This window comes from Marmota monax, unplaced genomic scaffold, assembly GCF_021218885.2.
Source record: "Marmota monax isolate L192 unplaced genomic scaffold, Marmota_monax_Labrador192_F-V1.1 WCK01_AAM20220418_F8-fsc00317, whole genome shotgun sequence".
In the NCBI taxonomy this organism is placed as follows: domain Eukaryota; kingdom Metazoa; phylum Chordata; class Mammalia; order Rodentia; family Sciuridae; genus Marmota; species Marmota monax.
In genome coordinates this window covers 1,133,482-1,154,664 of record NW_026693234.1, presented here as the reverse complement: position 1 = coordinate 1,154,664, position 21,183 = coordinate 1,133,482, and the positions used below count along the sequence as shown (strand labels likewise).

The window sequence follows — 21,183 nt, the reverse complement described above, 5'->3', positions numbered from 1 at the left end:
ACAGTGAAGCTACAGTATCTTTCTGGGGCTACAGACCTCTTGGGTAAGATCTTGTCCAATTGTTTTTTGTATCCTTGATGTTGGTGCTTCCCAAGTGCTTGCTAAAGCATGTGGATTTCAATAACATACAGCCTTCAGGTCGCCCCCACCCTACTGTTTGTGCTTTACCAAGTGTGTCTGCTCATTTTGTGGCAGAGCTTTTACTTCTTAAGGAATCTACACATTGTAATTTTCCTATGTAGAAGAAACATCTTTTCTTGTCTTTTTTTTGGTGTGGATCAAACCCAGAGCCTTGTGCTTGCTAGGAGAGAGCTCTACCACTGAACTATAACCAAAAGAGTTTATTTTCTTCTATAGCTAAGTGTATTTCCTCTTTCCCTTTTATTTCATGCTTTTATCTTTCTGTCGCTAATGCTGTGAACTCCTCTTTGGTTTCATCTGCCTTTACCTCTCTGCTCCTCTCTGGTGAAAGAGGTAACCCTTCTCCTGCCCAAGAGTAGTCTACCTCTTAGTCTAATCACCTGATTGCTTTTCTTCCTTCTCTTGGCCCTTTAGCCCTTCATTGATTCCCAGCTTCCCTTCTTTATAGTCTCTTTGTCTTGTGGGTTTCCTCTGCAGTCTCTGAATATGCCTACATTTATCTTGGTGATCCTCAGTGCTCTTTAGTTAACTGCCTTCTCTCATGATCAAGTTTCTTGAAAGAATAATTTATTTTTAGAATCTTGCAAGTCTCACTTCTCATTTCCTTTCCAGTCTGTGGTTATCAGTTGGTTTTCTTTTCTTTTTGCTACTGGGAAGTGAATGCAGGGGTGCTCTATTAGTGAGCTACATACCCAGTCCATTTTATTTAATTTATTTTTTGTTGGGAGCTGTTACTTGGGGCACTCGACCACTGAGCCACATCCCCAGCCCTATTTCATATTTTATTTGGAGACAGGGCCTCACTGAGTTGCTTTTCCTAAGGCTGGCTTTGAACTCGTGATCCTTTTGCCTTAGCCTCCTTAGCTGCTGGGAGGCCACCTCTCACACTCCCCATCCATTTTATTTTATTTTTTATTTTTTTTCTTTTATTTTATTTTTGAGTTATAGTTGGACACAATACCTCAGCTCATCATCTCAGCCTCGCACCTGCTGTCCTCCACACAACAGATGCCTCCTCCTGAGAGCATTATCCCAGTAAATAAATTCACTAGTTTTCTTGTTGTGAATTAAGAGACCCTTGCATTTGTCCTGTACTCCTTTTTCTCTCCTTCTCCTATTTCATTCAATTAATTGACACATCCTGCTAATTCTGTCAGAGATCTGTCTGTCCCTTTCTTTTAAGTCTGCATTCTCATATCTTGCCTGTACTACTCTAGCAGTTTCCTGCTCCTAACCTTCTCCTTGCTGATCTGTCCTCTACACTGACTAGTACTACACGCGCACTCTCATGTGCAAATAACATCATAAAACCTCGCTGCCTAAAGACTCCAGCTGTGTCCCATTACATATAAAGTAAAGACCAGATTCCTTACTTTGGAATATGAAGTCTTCCCTGTTTATTTAACTTGTGTGCCCTTATCTATCCCACCCCATCTTACTCCCACCCTTGACCAACCAAGCATTTTGTAGTTTCTCTAATGACATGGTGCATGCCTTTTTTTTTTTTTCCTTACAAGTTTCTTCTATTCCTTACTTCCTGGTAAATTCCTGCCTATTCTCACATCAAGATGTGGTACCTCACTTGAGAAGTCTCTCTGGTCTTGCCTCTGCCCCTATAGAGCTATCCTTCCATTATTGTAGCCCTCCACCCTCAGGTATAAGCCTCCCTTAAAAAGCAGGGACCACCCTGAAATTTCAATTTTTGGTTTTGCAGTTTTAATTCTCTGACCCAGCTATGGGCTTCTTGAGCATAGGTACTAATTAAGCCTTACTTACCTAACACTGGGAAGGGTAGGTGGTTTGCTTCAGTAAAGGTTACAGGCATATGTGAATGTGAAGAGCTTTTAGTAAAAATTGGTGAATCACCTACAATCTTGTTCCCTTTCAGGAGACAAGCCCAGAAAGCCAAGAGATAATTGTGGTGAAACCTCAAGATTTACTTTATATCTTACCTTCCCAGATAAGTTGTAATTAAAGGAATCGTTATAATGCAGATAGCAACAACTAATGTTTATTTAGCGCTTTATGTCCTGTGGAATGTCCAGAGGAGAAACATGAAGTAGGGAAGGGTGCAGCCTACTAGAGGAAGACTACAGCCCATGAACAGTCAAGCAGGGCTTGGGCCCCAGACCTTCTGATTCCAGAGCCTGTGTTCTTATCATTACACGCCGCCTCCAATGTGTCTACCAACATGTGATTTAAAGAATTAACAAAGTTCCTTTTTCAGAGGGATACTCTCCTCCATTGTCCTGATTCTCTTGTCGACAAAGAGTTCATTTACTTTATCACACACACAGGCACACACAGTGTGATGAACTTTTTGCTTCATGATTCCCTATGAACTCATAATTTCAAGGAAGGCAGGTGAGGTCTTTGTCTTCTGGGAACTTAGAATCTTCAGACAAGCAATACTGAATCAGAGAAATGTTTTTGATGTGCAGGAAATTGAATGAGTATGTGGTTAGTGAAGATTTAAATATTGTATGTGACTCATTTATTTGTTCAGCAGTCCTTGAGTCACCCAAAGAACTGTAAGACTGTTACATTCCCTTTTCTCATAGGGGTTGCAGGCAAGTAGTCATAGACAGGTATTAATAAGATGTCTACCAAAGAGAATGACTTGTATTTCAGGTGTATTGAGGCCTAAGGTTAACCTGGGGACTTAGAGGTTACTTCCTCTAACTGGCCTTGTTCTTTCTTCTACAAGTCGACCAAGGGGTGCCTCCTAGTTCCTTCCAGCTTATCATGTCTTTTACTATGAAGGTGCCTTTGTTAAAACCATGAGTCAGGCAACAGAACAGAAAGTATCATTCTTTTATGTGAACTAATTATTCAATAATAAGGCTAAATGTTTCATTTATTATCTCTGTAAGCAGAGAGTTCAGGCTCAGAATGTCCATAATGACTGTCTTCCTCTGCTGTGGAAAACACCCATAGGTCACAGCTATGCTTCGTATTCTAGTGGGCTCTCTTAGTATCTTTATAGGTGATCTGATATTTGAGAGATTGGATTCTCTTTTTGATCATAAAAATCATCAATCCTCTTGCCCCCAGTACCAGTATTTGATGTGTAAAGCAGGAATAATAATCCAAAACTTCTTAAACCCTCAGAGGCACTGATTCAGCAAGGAAGCAGACATTCGTTGAACATCTGCTTCAGGCACAGTGCTGGTAGGGTACAGTACAGACGGGAATGAGAAGTAGTCCCTGCCCTTAAAGAATTTATGACTTCGGGGTAGAGAAGAAATCACCTGTGTAAGAAACTGTTATAAGTGCTGTCTTAGTAGTTTACCTGGAATTAGGGGCACATATGTAAGAGTAGCTGGTTTTACAGACTGGCAAGAGGGGAAATGAGAGGACAACATGGCATGAGGAAGAGGACCTGAGATTTAGAGTCAGAAAACCTAGGGTTTTAGAATCTAAGCACTCTACAGATTAGCTTTCTCTCTGATTTAGCTCTCTGTATTTGATTCTTTGAGCCTGAGTTGCTTTATCTATGTATTTTTTTCATTTTCTTTTTGTTACCCAGGGATTGAAAGCCACTGAGCCATATCTCCTGCCCCCAACCCTTTATTTTTTTCTTGAGACATGGTCTCACTAAGTTGCTTAGGGCCTCGCTAAGTTGCTGAGGCTGGCTTTGAACTTAAATCCTTTTGCCTCAGCCTCCCAACCTGTTGAGATTACAGACATGTGCCACTGCATCGTGTTTTTTTTTTTTTTTTTTTGAGACAGGGTCTTCCTGTTTCCCAGGCTGTTCTGGGTTCAAGCAGTCCTCCTCTCTTAGCCTCCTAAGTAGCTGGGAATAGAGAGGTATGTGCCACCATGCCCTTGCCTCATGTACATAATAGGAATTAACAGTAGAGCTGAGTGTAGTGGCATACACCTATAATCCCACATACCTGGGAGGCTGAGGCAGAAGGATCACAAGTTCAAGGCCAATCTCAGCAATTTAGCGAGGCTCTGAGCAACAGTAAGATCCTGTCTCCAAATAAAAAATAAGAAGTGCCAGGGAAGTGGCTTAGTGGTTAAGCATGCCTGGGTTCAATTCCTGGGACACATCTTCTCTTCTACTTGGAAGGTGTGGCTCCAGCGTCCCTGCTCACCAGCACTCTTGGGGATGGAATCTGCAGTACTGGTGTATCTTAACTTGGACCTTTCCTCCCTTCCTCCCTTGCACCAGATTTTATCATGTGGGCAACCTGTTGCAACTGGTTCTGCCTGGATGGACAGCCTGAGGAGGTCCCACCAGCCCCCGGAGCCAGGACACAAGCCTATTCCAACCCTGGGTACAGCTCCTTCCCATCCCCAACAGGCTTGGAACCAAGCTGCAAGGCCTGTGGGGCTCACTTTGCAAACACAGCCAGGAAGGTGAGTGCTGCCTTCTCAATCTGCTCTGTCCACAGCCTTAGGACCACAGGCAAGGCCATTGGCCTTGCTCTGAATGCCTGCCACGTGACCTCTACTAATGTGGTGCTAGGGACCCTGGCCCATCCCTTTTTTAAGGATGTTCAAGAAGGACTACTCAAGTAAAAGCCAAGCATCTCAGCATAGATTTGGAACCAATTGACTTGAATTCAGATAACAGCTTTGTCAATTACTAATTGTGTGACTTAACCTCTCTTGAGATTCAGTTTCCCCTTCTGTGAAGTGGGGATGACAATGGTAGTCATGTCCTAGAGTTAGAATAAAATAAGCTATGAAGAGCCCCCAGCATGATGCTCGGAATGTAACAGGCCCCAGTGTTGTTTGCTCCATTAGCTGCGATTGTACAAGGCCTGACTGCAGGTTAACCTGTTCTTTTTATCAAAGGCAATGTCAAGGATGTCTCAGGTGCATCCAGACCATAGTAGACAGAGGCTGGAGCTTGTTTACTGTAACAGATTTTCTTTTGAAATGTTTGGGAGCTGTGCTTCCCAGATCAGCGAGCAGGAAATGGAATCATTGGCTGTGTGAAGGTGTGGGTGTGGGCTGTCCCTTTTCCAGTGCCCAGCAGTAACAAGTTTTTTCTTCTGCAGAATGAGAGATTTGCAGCCAAGAGAGGATGATAGGGTATGAAGTTAAAATGGTGGTAATGGGAAATTGAGAGAAATATTATTTTTGAAACCACCCAGTGTGTGTAAGAGTTAGTTTTAAGATTTAGATTTTTAATTTCCTTTAGATTTTTAGGTGTTTTTAAATTTAGATTGTTGGTTTCATTTAATCCTCATAGTAACCATATATAGGTTTTAGAGTCCACCAAGTCTCATATTATATATGATAAACTAAGGCTTACAGTTCAAAATATTAAAACTGTACCTGTCAACTTTCTGACAAATAGCCAAAGAGAAAAAAACACACACACACACACACAACTTTTTTCTTTATTTAGCCAGTGCCCAAAAGCACATGACTATTAAGTGGCAGAGCTGATTCAAACACAGGTCCTGGATTCCAAAGCTCCCTCTCAGGAGACATTTAGCATGAGTTGATGATAAGTGACAGACCTCCGATAGGGAGACAGACAAATAGAGGCTATCCCTGCTCACCCAGGGAGCTTGCAGTTAGACAGGGAAGTTGGGGCAGCAAATACCACACAATGAGACCTGCCAGAGAAAAGCCACTATGGCGAGAAAAGCCACTATGGCAGGAAAAGCTTTGTGGGGGGAGATGAATCCCAATTTGGATGATGAAAGATGATTATTGGTAAGTTGTTTTCTTGCTGCAAAAGTACAAATTAATTTTGTGCAATTCACAATGAATTTTGTGGATAGTAAGGATGTTTTCTCCTATAAGAATTTTTCATTTGTAATTTCATGCTTAAGTGGATCAGCATTCTTATCTTAAGTGCTTGGCATTTAATAGCCAGAAGCTTTTAAAATGTCTTTTCTAGAAGTGGTTGAATTGCATTGATTACATGGATCCTGGTGTCTTTTTTTTTTCCCCCCTATTATGGTCAGTATTTTCTGCATGCCTATTGAGTGCAAAGTATAGATAACATTTAGGACTTTTTAAGAAAATATAAGTAAGAAGAACTCCCTGCATTTCCAAATTCCCAGTCTTTGAAAGAAGTGGCAGGCTGTAATTTTTTCATAAGCCATTTATCCCATCAGCATATAACACCTGCCTATAGTTAGCAATGGCCCGGCAATTTTGGATTGTGTTTTGGCACCCAGCCTCTTTAGTTGTACCGTTTTTAAGAGGAGGGAGAAGTTGTGCTTGGAAACACAGGAGTAGTATACATATCTCAAGAGTGGAAAGAGAAGTGGTTCTTAGGTGTTGGGAAGAGCTGAGATGAGGCAGAAGGGAAAGAGAATAAAAGATAACTCTGTACCTTTAGCTTTATGTGAATTATCTCACATATAATGTCCCAGTGGTCCTTAGACTGGTAGAGTGAAAAAGTGGGCCTGAGCAGTGCCAGGAAACACAGGCAAGGAGGGGATAGAGAAGGGAAGCAGATTGATTGTTGAGGATGAGAAAGCAAAGTACCCTACTTGGTATCCCTGAAGGGTAGTGCCCACCTGAGGTGCCACTGCCAGCTCTTGATGCTGGGTGTCTGAGTGTACTCTGGGCATTTCTGCAGGCCTGTTGCTATCCCTCATTCATCTTTCCCGCTAACTTGTTAATTGATTGGTTTGAACCATTTGCTAGAATTTACATATAGGGATTCCTTTGCTGTTCTGTCCACATTGGTTTACAGCTTTTTCCCCCTCTGCCTTTGCTGTCTCTGCCACCACACTCAACTCTGGGAATTTAGCCTTGAGCGCTATCCTCCTCCTCTAGAGTATTGTGCAGATGTTCACTTACTTTAGAGTCCCTGGTGGCAGGGGTACAAAGAAGCCAAGTTGCTATCTTTCCATTTTGATCTTTCATCCAACAAGCCACACACATTTGTAGAATTCTTTGGATCTGGCTGATTGAGCCACATAGGCTATATAATTGTGTCAAGCTAGAGCTTGTCAGACTGCAATGACTTAAATAATGTTCATGACAGGACCACAGCTTTAAGACATTGACGCCTCTTCATTTCACTGTCAGCCATCCTAAACATTCCATTTTTCCATGGGAAAATTTTAGATATGAATGAACTCCAAATACTCCACCTGCGTGACTGCTGGTCCTGTAAGAACATTATGATGTTAGCACAGCCATGTGTTCTTTTCTGCCACTCTCTGCAGTTCATCGTCTGGTTATAACTGTGTGGAGAATAAAGGAGCTGGTGTGTGTCCTTTTGCAACACCTTCTAAGTCTTAATAGCCCAAACTGGATGATTGATATGTCCTTTTCCCTTTATGGTAGGAATGATGCTTACACAAACACTACTGCAGCTGCCTTAACTATGTGGACTAGCTTCAGCACCACATAAGGTTCCTATGACCTTGATTATGAGATTCTTAAGTGTCTTGGGCATTCTTACATGGGTTGCACAGCTTCCTATATTTAGAAAAGAGGAAGCAAAAACATGCTTAAGTCATCACAGAATGAAAGTGTTTAACTTCTTTAGAGGATCAGTTGAGGGTGTCCAAGAGGACAAACCCAGGGTGCTGGGAGGGAATTTCCTCTCCTGGGAGGGTGACCTGCCCTTGGCTGGAACTGAGCTCAGCCAGGTGTCACTGTGCTGGCGCAGCCTGCAGCTTGAGCAGCAAGGCTTTGCTTCCTGTGGGTCCAGCAAACTCTGGCATGCTGTTTGTGGTTGTGGGAGGAGCTGCCGCCAGGCTGTGCCAGCTTGTTTGTCAGGTGCTGTCGCCAAGACACTCTGTGTTTTCACAAAGGAGAGTGCCCTAGTGTCTGGGGCCTCTCATTGTGTCTAAATATTTGTCTTGGAAGTGACCTTATACACCACCTACCTCCCAGCACTCTGAGTGGCCTTGCTAGATTAGTGGAAGCTGGCACCAGCCTCTGGATGGGGCGCTGGCTTGGGCGTTTGGAGGTGGAAAGCCAGGCTCATGACTCAGTACTGCTGGCTGTCTGGATGATTCTGAGTGTGGCAGCAGGGCAGGGTGAGAGGAGCATAATCATGGGCACTGGACTCAGACCTCAACTGTGAACCTCAGCTCTGCTTTTCCTGCCTGACCTTGAACAGAATACTCAGTTTCCCTTCTTGTTGCTTTGCAAATCAGGAAAGAACCCTGATACGTACTTTTCGGGGTGCTTTGAGAATTCAATGACAAGCTAGGTATAGCTCTAGCACATAATAGCACCTCCATAAATTGAATTAATACTAATTAACAGTAGCAACACCTGCCATCTTAACTTTCACACATTTACCTTCTTTCCTTAGCAATAAAGTAGAAAGAATGACAGTTTAGGACTTGAATCCTGGCTTTTATCATTAGCCAGTATTTCCTAGAAATAATAACTAAAATCACTAGCACTTATTGGGAACTCATTACATATCAGATATACTTAAATGCAATAAGTACTGATATTACCCCATTTTATAGATGTGGAAACTAAGTGCCAGAGAGACAAAGTTATATACCCAAGGTGATAATCATGAAAAATGGGGAAGGAGGTTTAATAAAAATGCAGAGTATTTGAATTCCAAAGGTGGTAGTTTTAATTAATAGCTTCAGGTACCCTGTCAGTAAAACTAATTGAGAAGCTTTAAATAAAATTCTAAATGCCAAGTGTCCTGTACATGAATACATAGATATATACAGGTATCTTTGAGTGGCTTTTCATCTGGGTTCTGCAAAGTAGCTTGTGCCCTTGGATATAGGAGACAGCTTGTAACAAAGTGACTTGAAGGATCCTGCCAGGTGTGGTGGTCCTGCCAGATTTGTCTTGTTGCCTCAGGCTAACACATTTTCCTCTGCCTCTTGCTCTAAGCAGCAGACCTGTTTGGACTGTAAGAAAAATTTCTGCATGACCTGTTCAAGCCAAGAGGGGAATGGGCCCCGCCTCTGCCTTCTCTGCCAACGGTTCCGAGCCACAGCCTTTCAGCGGGAAGAGCTCATGAAGATGAAGGTGAAGGACCTGAGGGACTACCTCAGCCTCCATGACATCTCTACTGAAATGTGCCGGGAGAAAGAAGAGCTGGTATTCTTGGTGCTTGGCCAGCAGCCTGTAATCTCCGAGGAGGACAGGACTCATGTCCCAACCTTGTCCCCGGACTTTCCTGAGCAGCAGGCCTTCCTGACCCAGCCTCATGCCAGCACAGTACCTCCTACCTCACCTAGCCTCCCTTCTTCACCTGCACAAGCCACCTCTGTTCCTCCTCAGGAAAGTCAGCAGGTATGAGCCCATGTATGGTCCTGCCTCTCTGCTTACTGATGCAGGAAATATTGATTTCTGGACATCAGACTTGTGTTTGGGGTTTCTTCAGGGATGATGTGCATGGCACCATGTTTTGTGGTTTTTGTTTTTAATAGATATTATCCTAGTCAGACATTTTAAAAAATCATTGTTCCACAGATATTTTGAAGAACTATTCATTAGTTCACCATTAGCTCTGTAAATTTAGTTCTATTCATATTTGCGCTCCAATTTACCTATGGTCTTCTATAGCCAGATTGGGGACTCATTCCTTGGTAACCATCACAAGGCATATAGGAGAAAAGGACTCTAAGCAGGGAAGGAGGAGTTTCCTTGCTACTTTCCTGGTCACTGTGGTGTCCTTATCTCATGGGCCTGGAAATGGTAAGTTAAGGGTAGCATATTGACTGAACTGTGAGCTGGGCATGGGGAGTGCAGAAATGAGTGATCTCTATCCTCAACCAGCCCCTGAAAGAGAGAGGAGGATAGACTAATTCTTGGATTCTAGTGCAGCCAGTCGACTTAATTAATCCTAGTGTCAGGAGCAGTGGTGTCACACAGATCTACAGAAGTACTTTAGTGACCCTGATATCTATATGGGCAGTGGGAGATCAGAACTTAAATCTGGCTTCCACATTCTTTTTTTTTTTTTTTGGCTGGGGATTGCTAGGTATTGAACCTAGGGTCTTGTGTTTGCTAAGCATGCACTCTATCACTGAAGTATCCCCCAGCCCCCTATCCACTTTTGTTCCTGACTCCTTGGTCACCTTGGAAAAACTTGCAACAATGACACGGGATCAGCAATCCCAATCTCCTTTTGATTTTGCCAGGATGGAGGAAGGCTTGAGTAGTGTGATACCATGTCTAAAGAGCTTTGAGCTTCAGGGCTGGTATGGTGCTAGCACTGTCCTTTCTCACATGTGACATAAAGTTGCCTCTTGTTATGATCACCTCCTTTGCCAGGACTAGGCACTCTTATTCAGCTCTTGACAGGCACTGAGGCATAAAGGCCAATGTGATCGCATAATTTTACTGCAGTAAAATCATTTAACTCTCTAGTTGGCTTGAGCATGTTTTTCTCCCCAGCTGGACTTTAACTCTTTCCAAAGCTCTTGGTATGCTAGACAGGTTTCACCTCTTGCAATATGTTCCTCTTTTTGCTCAAGTTTTGGAGCACTTTTCTCTGTTTAAGGGAAATAAGGAGAGGAACTTGAGGAATTATTTTTTTAGCGAGGGTGGGGAGATACTGGGGATTGAACCCATGGGTATTTAACCACTGAGCCACATCTCCAACATTTTTTATTTTTTATTTTGAGACAGGGTCTTGCTGAGTTGCTTAGGGCCTCACTAGGTTGCTGAGACTGGCTTTGAACTTCAGGTCCTCATGTCTCAACCTCTTGAGTGGCTGGAATTACAGGTGGCACCACTACACCCAGCTTCAGGTGGATTTCTATTTTTTTATTTTTTAAAATTTTATTTTATTATTATTTTTTGATATCAGGAATTGAAACCCAGGGGCACTCAACCACTGAACAAATCCCCAGAGTTAGTTACTTTGGTAGATTTTTTAAATGAAATATTATAAGGTTTTTGTTATTAACTAGAAATTTCCAGATGGCATCCACAGGTCACAACTGCATACTGGTTGTTATTGAGTACTTTTCCAGAGGACCTGAGTGTCAACTCACTTTCCTTGTCCTGATGAAGTCTACATTCTACATTTAGCAATCAGGGCAGACAGGCATGGCCAAGTTAGGCACCCTATGCAAGGCTATTAGTTGAGTCTACAAGTGAGCTGTGCTCAGAATGCAAATCTTCTCATATTATTTGCTCCACTAGGGTTCTGTCCTTTACATTTAGTGCCGTAGTGACAGTTGCTAGGGAAGGAAAAGTCTGCAATAAACAGTGAACAGATATGAGTCGTGGATTTTGATTTAGCCTGTGGGCAAACTGGCAATACAGGAGCATGCTTTGTGGTATGAGGTCCAGTTTCTCTTTCTAGGAAACAAAGGACATACAAAAGCTGTCCACCAAGGAACAGGCTAGACTCTGAAAGACTCAAGAGAATGATGGACACCATGTCTACATAAGTTAAGAGAGCTGGAGATGTAGCCAGGCATGGTAGCACACACCTGTAAATGCAGTGGCTGAGGCAGGAGGATCGAAGTTCAAAGCTAGCCTCAGCAACTTAGTAAGGTGCTAAGCAACTCAGTGAGACCCTGTCTCTAAATAAAACACAAAGTAGGACTGGGAATGTGGCTCAGTGGCCAAGTGCCCCTGAATTCAGTTCCCAAAAAAAGAAAACTGGAGCTGTAGATGTTGTTTGGGATTCATCCCTATACACATGTATGTTCTTGTCGTCACTGGCATATTGTCTTTGTTTTCATTTCCACAGTAGTTTGACTCTTTTGATGAGTGGCTAGGCCAGTGGGTGAATTTGGTTTCCCAAGTTATCCCTTTGTTGGTACTCTGAGGTTCTGGTTGAAAGGCTCTGAGCTCATACCAGACACATTTCCTGGAAGCAGCAGGGAGTGAAGAGGATCTAGTTAGGGATTTGTGGTATAAATAGTGATGGAACAGAAAGCTCAGAGCTGTAACTACTGTTTGGCAAACCCTCCCCTAGAGTAGCACCTAGGAGGCTCTTTTTGGGAAGCTAGAATTCTGAGTATTATGAAACTCTGCAAGCCTAGGCATTTGTCTTCTGTAGTCTTAGGTTGGTAGATTTGTAGATTCATTAAACGATGTTTGAACAGGTTTTGAGACACTCTTAGTGTGCCCTGCTGGTTGAAGCACATTTTGAAGATGTGAGAGCAATGACCAGGCTGGAGACAAGGACTAGAGTGGTGAGGATCTAGGGACTATTCCCTCAGGTTCCCTTGAGGAAGCCAGGGAGATTCAGAATGAAGGAGGAAGAGATTGTATGAGCCGTTTGGAAAAACAGTGGCCATTGTTCTGAGGGACAGAACAAGGGGCACTGGGTGAAAGTTGTGGAGAGGGAAATTTTGGATCAGTGTCAGGAGCAAACTTGGTGGTAGGGAGAGAGCAGTTCAGCAGTGGGATGGACACAGTGATTATGTTCAGGCTGATAGTAAATTGTGAGTGGGGGCCATTGCCATCTTGGTCGTGGGTAGAATTCACTAACACATTCTTATTCTGGAGGGCAGCTGTGTGTCTACTGAAATCTGTATAGTTTTCTCTGACTGACAGGTTTGGTGTAGAGAACAGGCATTTGGGACACTGTTGTGGGAAGTTTGGTCTCCGGGGGATATGGGAATACATTTTGGACATGTGAGCTGGAAAGAGTCTCATGCTATGCAAATTTCCTGGACATCTCTGTGGATGTGATGGCACCTTTCTCTTCCCCACAGGCCAATGGCCATGTGTCTCAGGACCAAGAGGAGCCTGTCTACCTGGAGAGCACAGCCAGAGCACCTACCGAGGATGAGACCCAGGTGGGGCCTCTACTCCGGTCTGCACCTTTGCCTTTGCTCTTTCACTGGTATTCTTGGGATGCTCTTAGGAGCCTCTTAGCCGACTCCGAGGTGGAGAGAGAAGAAACCAATCTGTGATATGATGGTCCTGAGGTTTTGTTCTCAGGGGAGTTTAGTGCTAGCATTCCATATGAATCTTTGGTGCTGTCAGTGTGTGAGTAAGCAGGGATGAGGTCACAGTGGAGACTGGAGCCTTGTGGCCCATTATGTTCCCGGTCTTTTGACTTTCTAAGAGCTGCCAGAGGGTAGGCTATGGGTGCTACTGTAAAAACCTAGTTGTTCTTTTCTTTTGCGTTCTCACACAGTAGCCATTGTCAGGAGAAGAGGGTCAGATAATGAGGAGTTAAGGCCAAGGCCAGTCCAGACAGCGCAGCTGTCAGGGCCAAGAACCATGATTGAGGATGTGTATGGCCTCTTCCAGAGGCAAGCAGTACTCTCCCAGGCAGAGAGACAGGCGAGCACCAAGCTTGGGGGTTTCATGCACTGCCACATTTGATCTTCATAGGAACCTTGTATGGTAGCACTGCTTTATCTACTTTGTGGAGGGGCATACAGGCCCAGAGGAGAGAAGCAGCTTGCCAGGAATTATTTAACATTTAGATAGCAGAGGGGTCAGGTCAGAATTAGGGCCATCTGACTCAAGACCGTGCTCCCTGTATATGTTATACTTGATGGTTGTTTTGTGGCTACCTGCACCTGGGCACAGATCTGTGAGTCAGGAAGAGACTCTAGTCCAGTTTGCAGTGCAAAGGCCCATGCCAGGCATTCCTTTGTCTCTGTTGTTCCTACTCTTCTTGAGGTCCATCACCAAAATGCAGTGCAATGAGTGAGTTGGGGTCCTTGAAGAAAGGTGCTCGGAGGAAGTAAGAGCTGAACCCCCTCATCTCATCTTTGCCATTTCAGTCCATTGACTCTGAAGACAGCTTTGTCCCAGGCCGGCGGGCCTCTCTGTCTGACCTGACCCACCTGGAAGACATTGAAGGCCTGACGGTGCGGCAGCTGAAAGAGATCCTGGCTCGAAACTTCGTCAACTACAAGGGCTGCTGTGAGAAGTGGGAGCTGATGGAGAGAGTGACACGGCTGTACAAGGATCAGAAAGGACTCCAGCACTTGGGTGAGGGCTGTCTGGGTGGCAGCTACACAGAGCTCTAGGGTGTTTGCTATCATCCCAAAACATGATGGCATGACCTGATTCAGTTGCATGCTTTTAAGCTGAGGAGGAAGGCCACTTATATTTGTACCATCTAATCATAGCTGTCACTTGTGGTTAAGTGCCAAGACTTGGTTCATATTGTACACACTTGTTTCATCCTCAAAGCAACCTGAGCAGGGAGGGGGATTATTGGCATTACCCTCTTATTGTGGAGCTCAGGTTTGAATGGAGGATTTTCTAGTCTAAGCCCATGCCTTTCCTGCCATATGCCGCCTCCTCCATACTCACCCCTACTCCAGCAACACATGCATATTTGGGAGATTAGGTGAATCTCAGCAACCACAGTGGGAGAACATATCTGTTCTGCCAGCACTTGGGCCATACCTTTTGTTCATTTCCCAAAGCATTTGACATCATTTTCAGGAGTTATCCAGTACAATATCTTAGTATGTGGTTGAGTCTGGGGAAATATTTAATGCCACACTGATTTCATGGTAGGTATTTTTTTAATACCTACCTACAGAAGAGAAAGGTGTTTGGCTGTTTTGAAGTCAATATTTCCCCCAAATTTTTCACCACCAAACCCTCACCTTCCTTCCCATTCCCAGCTGATACAGTTCCTACAGAGCTTTATTTGATTCCTTGCATAACAGTGGTTGAAGCCAGATGTCAGGCTCTCTTCTAATAAATTTAAATGGCAAAAATTCATCAGAGTTGAGACATCCAAGTACTCACCTGGTTGCAGACTGAGACCTACTGACATGGTGTCTCAGTTTTCTCTGAGATTCTCTCAAGTCTCCCTAGAGTTGCAAGGACCTGGGGAGTGGAATAATGACTGCATGTGAGAACTTTATCCAGAACCCATGACTGAATGAAACAGCCAGATTCTTCATTCTTTTTTTTTTTTTTCTTTTCTTTTTTTTTTTTTTTTACTTGAATGCTGAATTCAAAGGCAATAGGAAAGGATGTGGCATATTTAGAGTGTCCTTCAGGTGGTTTTGTTCCTGCAGACTAATGGAGGACCTTCTTCTAAGAGTAGAGCAGATGCACCAGCAGGAGCTCTGTGGGAGTTCTCAGCATGCAGTGAAGGAGGAGGGCAAGTGTCTGTGCAGACTTTTGACAGGCCTGGTTCCCAGCAGGGAAGTGGCCAGAGTCAGAAATGACATGAGGGTGGTGGGCGACTTCCCTTGTGCCATCACACCATCACATATTTAGACATCTTTCTCTTTCCTTTTCAGTGTGTGGTGCTGAGGACCAAAACGGTATGTAGTTGTTTCTTTTTGGAAATGGGCTTAGGTTCCTCCTGATTCTGTCCTCCTCCCATCTTCAACCCTAATCCCTTTTGACATTCTTAAAAATTATGAGCATATGGGTTTCCAAAGAGAGGGTGTGTGGAAATTCACTGGGGTTTCTCAACATCTTTAGAAATGCTCATCCTCCTGTCCTCTGGGAAGAAAGCAGAGTGGCAGCGTGCCCAGGGGCAGATTGATCTTCACAGCTCTGGGCTGCCTTTTTGCCACAAGTCCTGCTCATTTTGTTTTTTCCTAATTCTGTGTTTCCACTCATTTGTGGTCTAGGTGGGAAAGTCACTTGAGATGTGTACCAGCTTCTGGTACCAACCAAAGAGAAAGGGTGGTGAACTGAAGGACTATTTGTACGGGGCTGGGCAGTAGTCAGAGCTGCTGTGGAAAAATCAGGATAGGAATCACCTGGATTTTGCTCTCTGAGCACAAGGTGCATCTCCCACCTCAACTGCTGTAACCCACCGGTGTGTTGAGGTCCACCAGTGGGTACAGCTCCAGGATACACTCTTGACAATCCAGGAAGTATTCTAAACTGTGTTGCATCATTTTGAAAGCCTCAAGGTCTAGGGTTGTGAGTTCCTTCCCAAGTAAACAGTCTCAGAGTAGTGTTGTGGTCTGCAAAGCATTTTAAACCTTTTTCAGAGCACTGTCCAAATTTGTTAATTAGTAAAATGGCCTTTTGCTCAGAATGGAGCAGGGAGTTGAGCTTTTCTGTTTCCTGAAACTGTCTGGAGGCTGGGTTCGTCCCTCACTTGGTGCCTGCCTTTTTTCCCCTGTTCCCTGGGAGAATGCTGAGGACTGGGTTGATGAATTTATTGTTGCTCCTGAAAAAAGGAAAAAGTAACTGAAGTTCTACAAAGTGATCCTGTAGATCTTGAGATTTGTAGGCCTTCCAAACCTTCCCTGTTAGGGCAACAGCCCCTCAAGAGAAGTAAATAGGTTTTACTCCCATTCACAGCTACCCACCTCCTAGGGGAGGTCTTTCTTGACTTTATGACTTGTTCAGAGAAGAGAAAAAGAAACTTTAGAAGCAATAGATTGAGAGACTGCCCCTGTGGAATGGTGAAGCCCCATATAGCAATGATGGGTATGAAACTACTTCTCTGTTTATGGTGACCCAGTTCAGGTGCAGTTTAAGACATGCTAGAAATAGCTGGAGTTTTGAACATGAAGATTTTTTTGTTTATGCAGCTGAACTAGGATACTGGTCATGCTTACCATATCCTACCACTGGCACAAGGCAGTTAGCATTTGCTGAGAACTCTGTGCACTGGGCAATTAATACTGTCTCAGTAGTCTCTACCCACAGAGCACTTATCCAGAAGGCTGTACTGCCAATGAGCAGCTGTGGGACCCGCCCACCTGGGTTTGAATCTTGGCTCGTCCACTTAGTAGCTGTGTGCTCTTGGGCAGTCACTTAACTCTAGCCTCAGTTGCCTTATGTATAAAATGAGAAAAATAAGTTTACCTACTTCATAGTTCCTGTGAGGATTCAGTGGGTTAATACATGCAAAGTTCTTTGGAGCCTGTTGCACATTAGACATTTGGTCAAGGTGAGCTTCTTCGATTCCCTTGGGAGACATTTATTATAAGACATTTCGAGAATGTCTACTGAGTGACTTGTGATTTGGGGTTTCAAAGATGAATACAAAGCCTCAGCACATAGCAAATGCTAAGTATATGATTGTGGAAATTGAGTATGTTAAATTAAATCTACTTAAGTCTCCTGGGGGGAGACTGATAAGTAGGCAAACCAAAAATAGAATACAATGTGAATAGCAGTCAGGGGGCCAGAAAAAATTTTGTGGGACTGGCACAGAGTGGGGAGTGGTAAACCGCTGAGCTCCTGCATCAGGAATTCTCAGAAAACTAGTTTATGGGATAGCACAGGAGGCCCCCATGATCTTTAACTTCCTTAAATTGGGAATGTGTTTATAGGTAAGCCTCATGGTTCCTAATGCACCATTCATTACAGTTCTGCTTATGTCTAAACTTCCTGAACCAGTTTTGTCTTTTCTGCATATTCTACCTCAGGGGATAATGAGTCCAAGTACCCCTCACTCACCATATTACACCCTCAGTTGTCTCATTTTGCGGGGTGGGGGGATCTGGGTGGGGGATACCAGGGATTGAACTCAGAGTCACTTGACCACTGAGTCACATCCCTAGACCTGTTTTGCATTTTATTTAGAGACAGCATCTCACTGAGTTGCTTAGTGCCTCACTTTTGCTGAGGCTGGCTTTGAATTTGTGATCCTCCTATCTCAGCCTCCTGAGCTAATGGGATTACAGGCATGTGCCACCGAGCCCGGCTTATCTAATTTCTTTTAAGCTTTGAGGACTTTGTCCTAGTTTCCATGCTCTGGATGTATTTTTTCCACAGTACTATCTTCAAATCTATAGTCTTGGGAGGAGGTATGGATTAAACAAGCAACTGGGATTAGTTGCTAAGTTTTCTGGAAGGAGCTCTATTTTGAGGGAAGTGTGTGAATTTGGGGGATTTCATTTTGCCAATTTTCTCCCACCTCTGTCCTCTGACTTCCCAAACACACTGAAATAATTTCTGAGACAATCTGAGACAATGGATACTCTGGTTCACTTTGTCCTCTGCCCATTTCCTGCACTGTGTGTTTGTACAGGGGGAGCAATGCCGTCTGGACTGGAGGAGAACCTGTGTAAGATCTGCATGGACTCACCCATTGACTGTGTTCTGCTGGAGTGTGGCCACATGGTAACCTGTACTAAATGTGGCAAGCGCATGAATGAATGTCCCATCTGCCGGCAGTATGTGATCCGAGCTGTTCACGTCTTCCGGTCCTAAGGGCTGGCACCGGCTTCTTCAGTGCCTTACAGGGATATAGCCCAGGGTATCTGGGCTCAGGGTTGGTCAGCTTGCAGAGGGGCAGGCTAACAGGAAATTTTGTAGTGTTCCCAAGACCAGGGCAAGCAAAGATGCCATGTCATACCTCGGCATGCCTGTCTTGCCATAGGGGTGTACCTCTTGGCTGGCAGAGCCCCCGAGGCCTGTGGGAACTGGTACAAATCACATGGGTGAGTGCCTGCATTAGTGATCTTGGGTGATGGTAGTAACTGATGAACAGAGGACTTTCCAGAACTTGGACCATGTCTTCCTTCCTCTGAGAACCTAGACACATTTTCACCCTTCCTCCTGTATCCCACCAGTCAGAAGTCCTCCTAGACCCAGCACATTTGGATTTAAACTTCTGGTCTCTCTGGCTTTCTGTGCTTTAACATACCTGTCTCTTGCTATACTGCCTAAAATCCGTTTGTTTCTTTGGACCAAAAATGTGTTAGTTTATGTGGTTAAGACCAACAGTGGTACTTAGGACAGAATTTGGATCAGTAAACTTACCTCTGGTGATAAAATTCTATAGGAAAATGTTATAGAAAATTTTCAATTTGTGCAGTCACTTCCTTAAGGGTTGGGATTGGGAGCTATCAATCTCCTAACCTGATCTAGGGAGCCAACAAAACATCTGACTCCCAAACAGCTGGGAAATCTAGTCTAGTCTGTGTGTGCAAGGGATGGTACATGAATACTCTACTGCTTCCTCTTTTGGGGCTTGACCTTGCAACATTCTGAACTTCAGATTATGAGGAAGGGGACGCATTTGGTGGAGGCAGTGGCTTTCTTCTTAACTTTGGCTTCTGATCCTCTTCCTACAGACAGGACTGTTAACCATTTCAATGAAATTTCTCCCTTTCCCACTGAGGTTTTAAACTTGGTCTCACCCAAGGCATAGACAGATTCAGGCAAAGAACGTTGTTCTCCTCTAGCCAGACTTCTCATGAAGTTCCTGGAAAAATACATGTAAGAGCACCTAACTAAACAGCTGGAAGTCCCTGCTTTAATTTCCTTTCTCATTCTGTAGATTTGGGAACAGCATTCTCTGAACCATTTATGAAGGGCCATGTAATGAGTAGGTAATGTTTTTGAGCCCTCCTACTGTTTTTATACCCCTGAATGAGCTGGATAAGCACAAAAGAGCACAGAACACACCTGCTGTCAGAACTGTGTGCGCCCATTACCAACAGATAAAACACACTCGAAATACCCAAGGGCCTTGGCAGAATCTCCCCTCTCCCAACATGCTGCAGCTGAGGTCTGAGACTAGAACCAATCAATTGTGATTCTGGAAGGCAGAGGAAAACTTCTAAGGGGACCTATTATCTTAGAAAGTTTTTCTATCATCAACCACTAAACACCTTAAGAGGCGTAGTTGGCAATGTTATTCTGGGCCACTCGACTCAACCTTATACCAAGTCAGAATAATCTGCGCCACAGTTGGGATCAGATTTTCCTGTCAAGACTCTGCCTTTCACCTTTCTGCTGAATAGTTAGTGCTGTAGTTTATAATGCCTACCAGTTTATCAAAGGGATTGATTCAGCTTCCTCAATTCCACTGTGAAACAGGTCTGTGTGTATGCAACTCAGTTAGATCTAGCAATAACTTCAAGGCTCTCCCTCCTTTCTCTGCTGAGGCCTCATCTCCCCTACCTCCCAACTTTCCTCCTAGATAGATAGGAACTGAAAAAAATATACTGGTGGCTGGTTGGTGACCTCAGTAAGAATTGGAACTGGTGCCACTCAGTTTTAAAAATAAGAACTTGCCTTTAAATCTCATCTTTTGGTGAAGATTTCCATTGGGGAAAAAAGATGTCAAACAACCGATTTGTTTTTGTATTGTCTTTATTATTACACCAAATAAAAGTTGGGAATTCTAAGATCCCATTCCAGTTCATATTTAACCCAGGTAGAAAACCTGCTTTTTTTATCCTTGAGCCTCCCCTTTTGTCCCTCATGGATCCTTGGTCTTAATTATCACAGCAACATCTAATTCCTCCAGTTAGTCTGTGGATTTTGCTGTGATTGCTGAGATTTCAGTTGAGACTTGTTTTAAAAGACTTGGACAGCTGACTGGTTCATAATACCTTGGAATAGTTGGATCCAAACTAATAAGAATAAGCTGTACAGGAATTAGTGCTCAATATATATTGTATAAATTTGTTGAAATCTCCTGGATGTGAATGTGTTACTTCAAGTGGCTTATATTAAGATTCTCAGACTCACTTGGGTGTTAAAGCAAACCCAAATGTGTATTTTTTGTTACAGAGTTCTGCTTTATAATTTTGTAATAAAGTTTCAACATAGATGCCTATTGGATCTGGTGTGAGGATGCCAGAGGTCTGCTAGATTATTGACAAACTGATAAACTATAGGTAAATCCAAGGCTATGTGCACAAGGGTATGCTCTTGAGAGATTATTTTTGGAAATGTTGGGCCATGGGACCTTGGTCAGTATCCCTTCTCAGAAGCAGTATGTGGAAGAGGCCATAAAACAGCTGGGAAAGGAGAAGAAGCTGTGGTAGGGAAAGGATGAATCCCTAGACCAAACGTGAAGAAGCACCAAATGAGTTCAGATATTTACAGTAATCTAGTTAGTATTGCTAAGCACTCAAGATCTAGGTAGAAAGGAATCGGGGACAGCCAGTGTAGCCAGTAAAAGTCTTCAGGTTACCCTGGCAGGTGTATGGTAGCTTTTGGGTACAGTCGTGGTATGGCTGAAACGGCTCAGAAAAGATGGGCCCAGCTTCAAGGGTAGACTGCGTGTGCATAGCCCTGCACATTCTTTCCTGACCAGCTGCCCAGTGGGAGGAGAGTGCAGCCCTTGGGAGAGTAGGATGATGTGGGTACATGCCCTGTGGTTGAAGACAGAAGAGGAGGGAGACTGGCCCAGAGGAAGGTTTGAGGCTGAGGCACATCATTTGGTTATCAGTGCTGTGGACGGTACCCAGTGGTGACTTCTACCTGTTGCCAGCCAGCAGCATGTAAAAAACA

General features: G+C 43.9%; 1 protein-coding gene across 3 annotated transcripts in view; it reads left to right on the top strand.

Moving 5' to 3' along the window:
* The window catches only part of Rffl (ring finger and FYVE like domain containing E3 ubiquitin protein ligase), a 64,670-nt gene extending 44,167 nt beyond the window's left edge, over positions 1 to 20,503 (top strand). For all 3 annotated transcript variants that reach the window (XM_058583065.1, XM_046456096.2, XM_046456095.2), the window contains 6 exons: positions 4,322 to 4,509; positions 8,953 to 9,354; positions 12,744 to 12,827; positions 13,770 to 13,980; positions 15,258 to 15,281; positions 17,963 to 20,503. In XM_058583065.1, the coding sequence (XP_058439048.1) occupies positions 4,330 to 4,509; positions 8,953 to 9,354; positions 12,744 to 12,827; positions 13,770 to 13,980; positions 15,258 to 15,281; positions 17,963 to 18,144 (1,083 nt within the window). In that variant the 5' untranslated portion in view covers positions 4,322 to 4,329 and the 3' untranslated portion in view covers positions 18,145 to 20,503. The remainder of the gene's footprint in view (positions 1 to 4,321; positions 4,510 to 8,952; positions 9,355 to 12,743; positions 12,828 to 13,769; positions 13,981 to 15,257; positions 15,282 to 17,962) is intronic.
* The last annotated feature ends 680 nt before the right edge of the window (positions 20,504 to 21,183 follow it).